The sequence below is a fragment of the Apiospora phragmitis genome (assembly GCF_038363925.1).
Source record: "Apiospora phragmitis strain CBS 135458 chromosome Unknown utg000006l:1.0-5683423.0:1.0-5690449.0, whole genome shotgun sequence".
Classification (NCBI taxonomy): domain Eukaryota; kingdom Fungi; phylum Ascomycota; class Sordariomycetes; order Amphisphaeriales; family Apiosporaceae; genus Apiospora; species Apiospora phragmitis.
Genome location: NW_027117404.1, coordinates 295,388 through 308,793, shown reverse-complemented (window position 1 = coordinate 308,793; position 13,406 = coordinate 295,388). Strand labels below are relative to the sequence as shown.

Below are 13,406 nucleotides of genomic sequence, written 5' to 3'. Positions count from 1 at the left end.
TTTAAGCTGTATCTCGCAGTCAGGGGGGCAAGAGTTCTTTTTAACAATGACTGTTTAGATCAGGCTTTCTGCCATTGAAAATGCCAACAGGAGACTACGGCCAGACTAGAGTCGCCCTGGTATTAAGTTATAATACCTACGTCAGGTGCGCCCGCGTCTTCCCCATTGGCAATGATCTGAGGGAATTATCCACACAAGGGTATAGATTTGATGATGATGGAGTAATCCGCCCCTCTCCGGACCTAGCTGCCTCTTCCTGCATCGCCAAGGTTCGTGTTTCTTTTTAGCCTTCCTGATAGACGCGGATAGGTGCTTATGTGAGCCACTCGACTCACCGGTTTTGGAAGTGTGTTTATGGTGAACCGTCCCTCGGTAAGTACTCATTTAAACCCGTTCAGGCTTGGTTATATGGAATGAGTGTGATATGTGCTTGCCGCTGCGGTAGACCAGAAAGAGGGCGACACCGTCAAACAATCGAAGTGATACCATAAGGGGGGGGGGTCCGCACCATGGCCTTGAGGCTTGCAGCATCTACCACAGCAGCTGTTCCACACGACAGCCTGAGAATGCTTCACGACAGGGCCATGGCTAACCCTATGGCAGCAAGAGGTGGCCAAACCGCCCTCGCCCGGACAGTGCTCCCTCGAAACGGCCGCGAGACGCAGACTGGGACGTGCTGACCGTCGCGGAGAAGAATGCGTACATCTAGGCCGTCCAGTGCATGTTCATGCTACCGTCGCAGTCGGACAAGAGCTGGGCGGCCGGCGCTCGAGTCCGCTACGACGATTGGCCGGCGACCCACATCAACCAGACGCGCTTCATCCACAACACGGGCAACTTCTTAACGTATCATCGTTACCTTACGTGGACCTACGAGCGAGCACTGAGAGAGGCCTGTGGTTACAACGGGACGCAGCCGGTATGTCAATGCTTTTTCATCATTTTCAAAATGGCGGCTTTTCTAGGGAGTTGAAAATTAAGCACCAAGGAAAGGGAGAAAGACAAGGGACGAGACAAAAAACAATGGGACTTAATGAACAACGTATGTACATCGCTAGTATTGGAAGTGGTTCAAGTACCAAGCCGATCCCACCAAAAACCCCCTCATGGACGGCTCCGACACCTCCATGGGCGGCAACGGGGCCTACGTGGAGCACAACGGCACCCTCGCCGCGGGTATCGTCTACCTCCCCTCGGGCCCCGGCGGCGGCTGCATCGAGCGCGGTCCCTTCGCCAACCTGACCGTGAACCTGGGCCCCATCAACCCGGCGATGCGCGGCATGCCGGCCGGCGTGCCCGACGGCACCAACACGCACAACCCGCGGTGCCTGCGGCGGGACCTGAGCACGCACGCGTCAGCGCCGTGGCACACGTACGCGAACCTGCTGAACGTGACGACCGGCGGCCCCGTCGTGTCGAGCGACGTGTCGGTGTTCCAGACGGAGCTGCAAGGGCGGCCGCCGGACACGGGTTTTCGGGTTTGCACTCAGGCGGCCACCACACCATCGGCGGCGACAACTCGGACAAACTTCTCGTCGGCCGTCGACCCGCTCTTCTGGTTTCACCACGCCATGGTCGACTACGTCTACTGTACTGGCTGTGGCAGGGGCTGCACCCGGGCCCCGTGGCGCGCGGCGTCATGGGCACGCGGCTCGCCCGGGACGCGTCGCTGAGCTATACGCAGCGGAGCGACGTGCTGGAGATGGGCGCCACCGGCCAGAGCAGGGTGCTGGAGGACTTGTTGGATACTATGGGCGGCACGCCGGCTTGCTACATATACGAGTACTAATATAGGCTATTCTGACTGGTGACTTGCTGTGGGAGATATCATATATCCGTGTTGGAAAGGGGTTAGGGTCAAGTCACAGAGCAGATACGAGCTTGTACTCTTCAAACATAAGGAAGTGCCCAAGCTCCAACAAGAACAAAAGTACATCTGGGGGAGTAGGACAGAGTTCAATGGGAAACTGGCTTGCAGAGAGCAGCCATCGTTCTCTGTATGAAGGCATGTCCGTTGAACAACATGAAACGTCACAGACATGTAGTCAAAAGGGGCGACAGATCAGCAGAAGAAGAAATTAGAACCAAGTATGTACAGATAAAGCCTCCTTCGATCGGCAACGCATATGTACGGTATACCCTTGTTTAATAAATCGGACGACCATCTAAGTCGCGCCCGAGGCTCAAGGTTACATCTCATTAATAGTCCCAAGTCCCCCCCACCACAAGTCACCAGCCCGGTCTGGGCTGTGGGATTCGAGCCCTTATCCTCGAGACTCACCTATGGATTCTAGACTAGTACACTGAGCCACCAACCCAGACCAGCGGGAAATGATTGATCAGTTAGGATCTATGAATCTTACCTATGTACCTATGCAGCCACTTGATTTACTCGGGTAGGTCATACATACAAAATGGCCGAATCTCCTATAGATTATTACTGGCTGGTTGCTTCTCCTCTAACCTCACCACAGCAGCGCCCTTTAAAGCAATGAATTATTTGCGCAAGAGGACGGATAGAAGACTAATAAAAATTTAAACATATCAAGAATAGCTCTCTTCCTAAAGAAGGAAGTAGTATTGAGTTTTTAAAACCATCGTCCCTAGCTCAGGGCTTTATCGAGGTGTTTTCCTTACTCTCTTTACGATACTATCGATATATTATAATAAATACTTATTAATAACACGTCATTTAGATACACTATACTCGGAGTATTAAGTACGCTTTTTATTTTTATTTCTTCTTTTTTATTTCTTTTTTTTCTTTTTTTTTCTTTTTTTCTTTCTTCTTTCTTTTTTCCTTTTTCTTCCTTCTTTTTTTTTCTTTCCTTTTCCTTATTACTTAAAGTACTCGGGATTATTAAGTAATAAAAGATTACTTAAAATAGCTTAATATATATAGATCTTTAAAATACCACACCGTCTTATTATAATTATATATATAATAGTATACATTAAATAAATCTCCGGGTATAAATACATAAGCCTTTAATAATAAGAATGCTACGACTACTATAAATTAACCACCTTCTACTAAAGTTTAGTATTCGAAAAGAACATGGTATCATAGGGGTTAATCTCCGTTACGTAGCATAGGTACTATAGATCAGATATTAACGGCTGTCGTTATAACAAAGCTTCAGAGCGGAATGTATACCGTGGGCAGACTACTCTTGTCCTGGAGCCGGCATTTCTAATCGGAGTCGGTCCGACTTTTAGTTTAAATTACATGACCCAGCTTAGGGAATAACGTCATCCACAATAAACAGGGGTCACTATCATACAACATTCGTATTCATTGCCAGCGTTTCACCTTCAGCGGTGTCTTGTTTTTCCCTTCCAACTTGGAGGCCAGGAGGGAGGGGTTATTCATCTTAGAGGGGCTCACTCGGCCGAAAGGGGTGGTGGTTCTGGCTATCTCCATCGTAATCAACATACTGATAGGGCAGTGCAGTACCTGGTTTCGTAAGTTTCCGCCCATACGTGCTGCTCATGACTTTCCATGTTGTTTGCTCTCTATGGCTAGTTCTGCTCTGCCCTTTGCGTCGATGCTGGGGTATAGCGATGGACGGTCCACGAGTGCTACAAGAGTTCACACATCATTTTACAACTGAAAAGCCCACACTGAATTGGAATGGTATCTATTAAATCAAGAAAGCTTGGCTGTGGTATCTTTGGGCAGAGAAAGAAAAGAAAAGTGATAATGCTGTGGTATCATCAAGATCAAAAACCGAAACCGTCGCCCCAATGGTGAAAAAGCTCTCTATGCCCACGCGTGCATAATGTCACGAATCATCAAGTCGTGAAGTCATCCCAGAGATGTAATTCTAGCCAACCGCACGTACGTCATGTTTCTCCTCCCCCTCTGCCTCCTTCTGTTTCCGTTTTTTCTTTCTTCTTTCTATTCCAACTCCTCCAGGCCCACCGGCATGGGATACCCCTCGATCCAAGCCCGGACGCTCTGCGCGAAGAGCTCGGGGACCTGCAGGTTCCAGACGTGGATGCCGTTCTTGACGACAAATGTGCGCGTCTGCTCGCCGGGCCCGTTGCCGCTACCCATCGACCGCAGCAGGCGGCCGATCTCGCGCGCGCCCTCGATGTTGTCCTGCTTGCCGCCCGCGACGACGGCGATGCGCTTGTCCCGCCGGCCGGCTCCGACGACGTGGTCGCAGCCGTAGCGGTGCGTGTCGCCGACGCCCGACTCGGACAGGCTGCCCGAGACGTTCTTGCGGATCTCCTTAAGGAGCTCCTCGCTCTGCAGGTCCGTGGCCCAGCCCGTCGCCTTGAGCAGCATGGCCGACGGCGTGTTGAGCATGGCCGAGAGGCCGAGCGCCATGACTTTTGGGTACCGCATCGACAGCGTCTGCCAGCCGCCGAAGATGTACGACACGCCCGAGACGAAGGCGGTCTGGGCCACGTCCGGGTGCCGCCGCACGAGCTCGAGCGCGATGTAGCCGCCCGTCGACATGCCGACCAGGTGCGCGCGGCCGTCGTGGGCGTGGGTCCGGATCATGTCGGCGACCAGGTCGGCGGCGAGGTCGAAGGAGAAGGGCTTGACGTGGCGCGAGCGCGAGTGCTGCGGCAGGTCCGGGATCAGCAGGTGGTACTCGGACAGCTTGGGCCAGATGTGCACCCATTCGAGGTGGGAGCTGAAGATGACGTGCAGCAGCACCACGGTAACAGGCGCGAGCGGGTTGAGCGAGACGAAGAAGAGGTCCCGGTCGCCGCTGGACTCGTTGGTATTCATCGTCGTCGTCCAACTGCCCTTAACACTGCCACTGCCGCCGCCCCTGCGCCTACCGTGCTGCTCCCCTCGCCCCCCGAGGACGACTTGCTCACCAAGCTCGAAGCGTCATCGTTGGGCAGTTTCAGGCGCAGGCTGCTGCTGCCGCTACCACTGCTGCTCGTAATTACTAGCGGCGAGGGCCCAGACCAAGGCATCGTCGCTTTGTCGGCGCAACGCCTCCTTTTATCAAACAATTGGGCGGGTTCCGATGATGATGGCGATGGTGTTGTTGTCGTTGTGGTTCTTTTTGCGATCTATTTTTGGGAAAAGTGTTGGCCACAGCCGATGGAAATGCAAGGAACTGGTGGTCTGTCCCGTTCCTTGTCCCAAAAAAGCACGGCTGCACGTCAACGTCGATCCGGGGATTTGATGTCGGCGGGTTCCCAAACTGCCGGAAAGCCTAAATAAGCGAAAGCCGAGTGAGTTTGTGATTGGCCGAATCTTGAGAACCCAAACCGAAGGGATTGCAACTAAGGCAGCAATCACCAAATAGTTCGAAAAATGACAGAAGACAAGTGCGGGAGTTAGTAGTACATAGTAGCAAGTAAAAGTCGGAGATGTATCGGAAATCTAAATATAAGGTGAACGGGGAGCCCTGGCCTACTTCTGACCCGACCATTTCCTTCTAGAAACGAGAAGTGGGAGAGTGAGGAGTCGGGAGGGATTCTTGGCTGCTTGGGTCTTTGGCTCAAACCCCCCTTACGTTCATGCGTAGCGGAGTCTTGGACGGGATACATACCTCCCCTCCTCACGCCGCACTGCAGATCTCATGATGGTCTGCTCTCTAGGCCTTCCTCCCTCTTCTGAGGAAGCTCAGAGATGCTCCATCCTAGAGTTACTTCGGGTCGTGCACTGTAGCAGCGGCAATGGAGACACTGCCTGTCATGCCAAGACAATGACACAGACGGGGCTCGAAATATGTTGTACTCGGCAGGTGGAGCCGAAGGAAGAAAGACATTCTTGTCTTGGTCTGGCATGACGGTGATCAGCAAAGGACCAGAGGGGAGAGTTCCATATCAAACCTGATTCGTCCCGTGATGCATACATAAGTTTGTATGTACTTACCTTTAATTCTCTTTTACACTAGTCGAGGGAACTCCGAACATGCCCACCTGATGAGGGGGAAGAAATCTCCTGTAGCGCCAACGATGGTAGCTTCGTTTTGTGGCATGCCGTGCTCGACGGCGCCGGGTTCTACCCCCTAATTGGGGCTAGCTCTCTAGAGCCCGACATGATGGCTCGGAGAAATGCTGACGAGAGCTGAGCTGAGCCAGAGGTTCAAAGCTGAAGATCCTGGTGAGCTGGGAACCCTATGGCGTCAGCTGCAGGGAGGGTCCCTGCTGTCAGCCCTGATGTTAGGACACAAGCTCCGGAAATTATCTGTGCGTATCATGTAGGTAATGTCCCGACTCCAGAGATTTTCACATACATATTTTATTCGGTATGTACCTTACTCGTATTCATTCGTACGGGCGAAGAGGCAGGAAAAGAGAGATGACACCGAGTGGGCAAGGATTAGGTATCACTTGGGGATATGTACGGCAGGGTTAGATCCGAAATCGGCCGAAAGAAGACTGGCTTGTGTGCAAGGTCCGTTGGTTGTCGGATGCGGACTTTTGGAGCACTGGGACCGTTGGTATCGGAAACTGTGAGACGCTGATGATCAGGTAGGGTCATGAATTATATCTGTTCTATCCTCTACAGTACGTCGGGGGAGTTTAGGTATAAATCTGTACACATAAGAAATTATATATATAACTTTTTTAAATAAAGTGTTTATAAAAATGTTTTTAATATTATATTAAATTAATTTTAATCGGAGTATTTTATTAAAACTATTAATTTTTTAAAAATTTAACCGTATAAAATAAAAGCGTATTTACTTTTTATAAAATTAATATATTATTAATTACGCTTTATGTTTTTAAACCTTTTTATATTTATTAAACTTATATATAATTAAGTATTTAATATTTTTAACATTAATTAATAAGCATTTTATTTATAATTATACTTTTTTATAATTTTAAAAGTATAATAGTTTAATGTTTTTTAAAAAAGTGTTTTAAAAGATATTCTTTTAATATATTTTTAAATATTAAAAAAGCTTTTTTTAATAAGCGCGCTTTCGGCTTAATAATTTTATTAATAAAGGATTAAAAATCGAAATAAAGCGTTTCGTTTTTATTTAATATATTTAAAACATAACGCGATTATTTTATTTCTTAAAATATAAGCTCATTATTTAATTAAAAACGTGGGCCGTTTTATATATTTAAAATAAATATAAAGAATTTAAAAATAAAATAAAGAAGATTATTTATATTAAAGTAAAAATTACGGTTATATAAAAATAATTAAATTCATTCGTTTTTTTAACTATTCTTTAAAAAGGTTTATTATTTTTATTTTTTAAACTTAAATATTAATATAACCTTTCGGCGTTTAATTAATTAATTAATTTAAATTATTTTTATAAAATGTAAATTAAAACTTTTAACGATTATAGTTAAGAATAATATTAAATGAGCTTTCGTACGTACGTATTAGTTCCGGGTTCAATCGAGGTTATATCGTTATATTCTATTGTTCATGTCTATCTTTAGTACTAGCTACGAGGGGCATCGTATGCCCCTCTTAATGAAACAGAAAAGGGGTTCGTGCGCGTAGGTACGTGGCACCTCTTTTAGAGCAATATAAACGGCTTTAGTTCTAACTGTTTCAATAAATAATTTAAAATAAAATATCTTTCTTTTAATTAAAAATAATTTAATAAGTTTTTAATGCCATTAAAAAATAATTAGTTTTTATTAATATAACGTTTCTTATTTTATTAAATAATTATTTAATTATATTTTTATTAATATATTTTAAATAATAAATTAATATTACGTTAACTTATAATTATAAATAATACTTTTTATATTTTTAAAAAAAACAATTCGTATTATTTAAAACTTAATAAAGTATTATATTTGTTTTTTAAAAAATGAGTATTAAAAAGTTTTTAACTTAGTTATAATTAAAATTCTAATATTCTTTAATTTTAAGTTAATAAATAATTATTATAGATTATAATAATAAATTTTTTTATTATAATTTAATAATTTTAACATCGATTGTTTATATTAAATATAGTATATAGTTTTAATATATAATTAATACTTTTTTTTTAATTTAACGAGTTTTTAAACGGTTTTATTTTAAGTTTATTATATTATATTATACTTTATTATAATAAAAGGGTTTTACTAGAAATATAAAGTGCTTATTATTAAATTTATTAAACTTATTTAAAAAAGAAATAATAATCTTTTTTATAAATACTTAAACCCCTTATAAATTATATATAAAATAGTTTTAAATTGTTTTCACTTATAATTTAAATAAAAACTACCTTTTTAATATTTTAAAAAGAATTTAATCTTTTATCTTAATTAAATTTATTAAACGTATTTATTTTAGTTTTAAAATTAATTTTATTATACTTATTTTATTTTTAAAATTAACTTTACTAATGGTTTTTTATTATTATTATTTAACTTGTTTATTTTATTTATAGATTAAACCGCTTAATTATTATTAAATACTTTTAAAACTATTAAGAATATTTTCTTTTAAATATAAACGTTTAATACTTTTAAATTTTTTATTTTCTTTATTAAAGTATTCATTTCTTTATATTTTTTAATAATTAGTTATTAAGTATAATTATTATTTATAAATTAATATTAAATAAAAGTCGTATTATATTATTAATGTTTAGATTAAATCAAAACTCATTTATTTTTAAGAATTAAAATAATTAATAACTTATTATTATTACTTTTTATATGAAAATATAAAAGCTTAAAAAGTTATTTTTAAATTACGGTATAATTTTTAAAACTTTTTAAATAAAAATTTAAAATTTAATTAACGTAGTACTTTACGCTTTTTAATTAATATAATTTAACGATTAAAATAAATATAGTTTTAAGATAATAAAAATAATAATATAATATTTAATATATATTAATTACATTTTTTAATTAATAAAACTTTTATTTACTAAATATTAATAATTAAATAACACTATAAATTATGTTTATTTTATTCTTTAGAATATATTAAGAAAGTTTAAATATAAATTTATACTTATAAAAACCGACCTAGTACCGATACTTTCATGTAATCTCCCTCTGATAGAAACAGAAGTTTAGATTCAGATTATGGACTGAGGGCCTAGATGTGTCACCATCCCACTGCCATGCCCACTCTTCCTCGTTCTGCACCGTCGTCACCTCTTACTGTGCAGAATTGATTTCTTTTCTCTGTTGCTAGGCTCTAGCCAAGCCCAACCAGAGTTGGAAGAGAAGGAGATTACACGTTACGTGGCGCCAAACCCCACCCGACCGTGTGTTTGTGTTTGCGTATTTGGAAGTATGCGTGTGCAGAGGATTGAAGGACTTAATTAACCTTACCTAGGGTAAGGTGTATGCAGGTACATGCAGCTAACTTCAGCCTCTGATGTTTCTTTTTTTTCCCCGAATGGGCTGGATTGGACTTGGACTGGCAAAGCAACTTCTTTCTGCATGCACTCCAGGATCCGCTTCAACCAACTGCCGACCGCACAGCAAGCAGCAACTTCGCCTGCATGGGGATTGTTCTTGAGCAAAGAATGAAAGCCTCCGAAGTTCCAATGAGTTGCATCCGATCGACAAATACCCACGTGGACGACGAAGAAGAATGGAAGAACCATGGAAGCTGTCAAGGGGGAAATGACATCATTTGCACAAAGCAGCCAGCCAGCCAGCCAGCCATCCGCTAGGTTAGCAGTCGAGCAAAGGGACTCCCAGGACTGGAAAAAGTTATGGACAATGTACATAACTTCTAACCTAGGTCTTTGACATCGAACCAAGGAAGCCAAATTGAAAGAACCGCTGCAAAGATCCAAACACAAACACACACACTTGCAATCCTAACAATAAGCCTTCAGTTCGTCAAAGTATTGGCTTTGTCCAAGGACTCCGTGTCACCGAGCCGACCGATCGATCGACCGACCCAGCAAACCACCACACGCGCCATGTCCATCACCGGAACATTCCAGTGACCGACCCAATACAACTACAGCCGACAATCCATCCCTTTCCGGCCGAACGCTGACCAAAATATGCTCCCGCAACTCGACTTTGCTTCGGTTCCAGGAAGAGGAGGGTGCAGATGCATAACAGCAACACCGACGACCATGTCTGCCACGGCAACGCGACGTCGCCGCATGCTCCAGCCGTCGTGAGCCCCAAAGACCGACACTACAGCTGTGTCGCTCGTCCTGTCTTCCCGACGACATGGCACGAAGAAGAAGAACATGTACCTCGTCGAAACGAGGACCCGACGCCTCAACGACCTGATGTTCCTGATAGGTTGGCTGGAGTTCTTCAACGGCCTCGACTTCCCCGCCAACGTCTTCAACCAGCGGCCCGTCCCGGCCTACGCCTTCGGGCTCATGATCACCGGCGGCATGCTCATCCTGCTGGCCTCGTGCCTCGCCTTCTGGGACATGCGAAAGAGCTGGCACAATCTGCAGCTCCTGCGGCGGGAGCGGGCCCATTTACACGCAGAACTGGAGCGAGCCGAGGCCCAGAACGGCGACGAGGAAGCGGTGCTATGCACCCTGCACATCCGTGCCTGGCTCTGGGTCAACCGCGGCGAGCTGGGATGGGAGTTCACCGACCGCGCTCTGATGGACAGCCTCGGCGGCTTCGGCGGCCTGCTGGTCGGGGCCGGCACCCTCATGGCGCCCGCCGGCGCAAACCGCCGCATCTTCGAAGCCAGCAACCTGCTGTCTGGCTACGTGGGTAACGGCTTCGTGGCCTTCTACGGGCTCATCAACGCTGTCTGGGCCGCCTATCTGTGGCGCCTGGGCAGTCAGCGTTGGACGGCCGTAGAGAGCCACCTCAAGGACTCCCAGATCCTGAAACGGGCGCGGCGCTGCTTCTGGTACCACCAGGTCTACGCCGCCGTCTACGGCGTGACGGTGGTCGTAGCCGCTGTCGGCTCCTTGGTCAGCGCGACCATGTGGTACGGGTACATCGTTCTCATACCGTGCATCGTCTCCTCGGTCTTTGGTAACGTCCTCTGGAGGAGGCGGGTGGGGTACAACCGGGTCGTCTTCCCGTTCAAGCCCATGCTGTGCCAGAACATCCTGGACGAGATCTCGTGCGTGATTCGCGTGCAGACGCAGATCCGCGAGAGACACCATGGCGCGCTCCTTGCCCAGTACTCGCGCGCGCAGCTGCTGGGATTTATGTGCGACCACGACATGCTCGAGGACCTCTGCCTGGAACTGGCACGGGACCCGACCATGACCAAGACCATTCTCCGCAGTTCCCCCAAACACATCAGGTGGGACCAGTCGGCCTTGCAAGCCATCGAGTACAGCATTCTGCTCCGGGCCGCGGAAACCTGCTTGGCGAAGGTGGGCTTACGGCGAGCGATTGATCGAGAAAGGCTGCTCTACGAGCTACTTGGGTGCTACCATGGTATCGAGCACGAGATGTTCGAGGCCCCAACGCGCAGTGCCACGGAGAAATCCCTCATGTCACGGTTGACAGTGAGGCAGAGCTCTTTATCGGATGGTACCTATTGATCAATAATGATTAACCAATGAACGAATGGAATGGTCTACGTTGAGAATGTATATTGGGATAAGGGTATATGTAATGAATATTAGGGGGTGGCGGGCCATCAGGCAGCATTGCAACAAAGTCGAGGCAAGGGGGATGGAGTCTCTGCAGATAAAAAGGGGATGAATCTAGACTACTACAGGTTGGTATCCCAGAGACCCAGGGACTAATTGGGTGATCGGTCGCATTATTTCTTTCTTTCCTCTTTTCTTTTCTTCAGCCCCAGATCTCGGGCGAGCCAAAGGAGATCCTGGCATTGTCCATGCGCAGGCCCAGGTTCATCCGGGGCATGCCGGGCCAGAAGTTGGGGAAGACCTCGTCGCCGACGGCGTTCTTGCCGGTGTTGCCGACGGCGTCGCCCCGGCCCTGGCCCAGGTCGAAGAGGCCCAGGCTCGAGCACTCCGAGGCCTGGCCGGGCACGACGGCGCGCCACTGGCTGGTGCCCGCGAGCTCGCTGTGGCGGCTGCCGGGCCCCGCGGGCAGGGGCGGCTGGGCCAGCGTCGCGTTGATGCCGATCCACTCGTACAGGTCGGTGCTGTAGGGCAGGCCGTCCAGGATCGGCGCGAAGGTCGTCTGGAAGAAGGGCAGGCCCGCGGGGCCGGACTCGGCGGCGTCGCCCATGGTGTCGAAGGGGTACACCTTGACGGTGGTGCTGCCGTTTTCGTCCTCGGTCCAGTCGAATTTGGCCAGGTGCTTGGGGATGTTCCAGTCTATTGGTAGTGGGGGTGAGGCATCGTTAGCACCAAACACAACAGCATTTACTACCGTACGCGCTCTTCAAGCGGCTAAAAAAACGGCTTAATTGGCTACTACTCACTCATCCGTCCGTTCTTGGCCGTGTACCTCTGGCTGACGTAAATGCGGGTGATGGAGGGGTTCAGGCGCTCCGACTCGCGGCCCTCGGCGTCGACGTGGGGGTACTTGAAGTAGCCCGGTATCATGAGCAGCTCGTCGTAGGGGCCCACGGGGCTGTCGGTGTAGCGGATGATCTGGATCATGCCCAGGAGGCCGACGTACGCGTCCGCGGTCGTGTAGGCGGCGTCGGCGCGCTCCAGGGGCGCGTAGGCCTTGGTGGGCAGCTCGCTCGGCGGCAGCACGCTGGCGATGCTGTATACGGTGCCGTGCAGGGACCAGGGGGCCGGGACCGGCTCGATGGGCTTGATCGAGTTGTTGGTCCAGTCGTTGTCGCTGCCGGCGGGGCTCTGCTGCGGGATCTTGGCGGCCGTGGCCACGACGCTGCCGACGAGGGCGGAGGAGAGACGCATGGTGATGGTGGTGGTGGTCTGAGAGCTCTGGGGAACGATTGCCTTTGGAGTGGGGTGATGATGGTATAAACGAGCGACTGGCGACTTGGAGTACTACAAGAAAGAAAGGCGGGAAACAAGTCTTGTTGTCGACACAATCAATGACGATGCGCGCGCATAACCACCGGAGCAGTCTCCGTACCAGTCCAAGCAGCAGGTTGTTCGCTATACATATAGGAATCCCCGATTATGAATTCTACGGAGGGTGGGATACCAATTGCCATACATATATCCATCTTTCTCCCATCAACCAACATTGCCCCGGCATGTTTGACCCCCTCATCCCGATCAGCAAGCGCCAGGCTTTGGTGCAGTCATGTCTTAAAATGAAATCTCGGAATTCTCTCGATTTCGTTCTGCACGTTTCGAGAATTAGATCAACAGGCGTACCCGCTCTTGGCAGGTGCGGGTCTTGGAGTCTTTTTTGGCCGATTTGGTCAGGATAGCTTCGGATCTTGCCATGTTTAACAAAGGGGCATGCATGTCAACTTACGGGATATCACCTCGGATTTCTCTTGGGACCTGGGTTTCGTGCTTTATGGTGAGGAGATATGCATAGATGAGGCCATTCCTCGCTTTGATGAACCATGGCGGGCGAATCGATGGGCAACCTTCGGCGTCATACTTTACATGTTTTCGGCCGATGGCCAC

At 47.0% G+C, this 13,406-nt stretch overlaps 4 protein-coding genes across 4 annotated transcripts; 2 read left to right on the top strand and 2 right to left on the bottom strand.

Moving 5' to 3' along the window:
- Positions 1 to 509: 509 nt before the first annotated feature.
- Positions 510 to 1,789, top strand: PG994_005353 (Tyrosinase-like protein orsC; the record flags this gene model as incomplete). Its single annotated transcript, XM_066856762.1, has 4 exons — positions 510 to 635; positions 710 to 919; positions 1,059 to 1,574; positions 1,607 to 1,789. 4 exons carry the CDS (start codon positions 510 to 512, stop codon positions 1,787 to 1,789), a joined length of 1,035 nt encoding a protein of 344 aa, XP_066716031.1.
- A 2,112-nt stretch (positions 1,790 to 3,901) lies between these two features.
- Positions 3,902 to 4,747, bottom strand: PG994_005352 (Alpha/Beta hydrolase protein; the record flags this gene model as incomplete). Its single annotated transcript, XM_066856761.1, has 1 exon — positions 3,902 to 4,747. One exon carries the CDS (start codon positions 4,745 to 4,747, stop codon positions 3,902 to 3,904), a length of 846 nt encoding a protein of 281 aa, XP_066716030.1.
- Positions 4,748 to 10,133: 5,386 nt separating this feature from the next.
- PG994_005351 (uncharacterized protein) lies at positions 10,134 to 11,414 on the top strand (the record flags this gene model as incomplete). The annotated part of the gene is made up of 1 exon (XM_066856760.1): positions 10,134 to 11,414. The coding sequence occupies one exon, from the start codon at positions 10,134 to 10,136 to the stop codon at positions 11,412 to 11,414; it is 1,281 nt and encodes a 426-aa protein (XP_066716029.1).
- Positions 11,415 to 11,667: 253 nt separating this feature from the next.
- Positions 11,668 to 12,716, bottom strand: PG994_005350 (uncharacterized protein; the record flags this gene model as incomplete). Its single annotated transcript, XM_066856759.1, has 2 exons — positions 11,668 to 12,212; positions 12,269 to 12,716. The coding sequence occupies 2 exons, from the start codon at positions 12,714 to 12,716 to the stop codon at positions 11,668 to 11,670; spliced, it is 993 nt and encodes a 330-aa protein (XP_066716028.1).
- Positions 12,717 to 13,406: the final 690 nt, after the last annotated feature.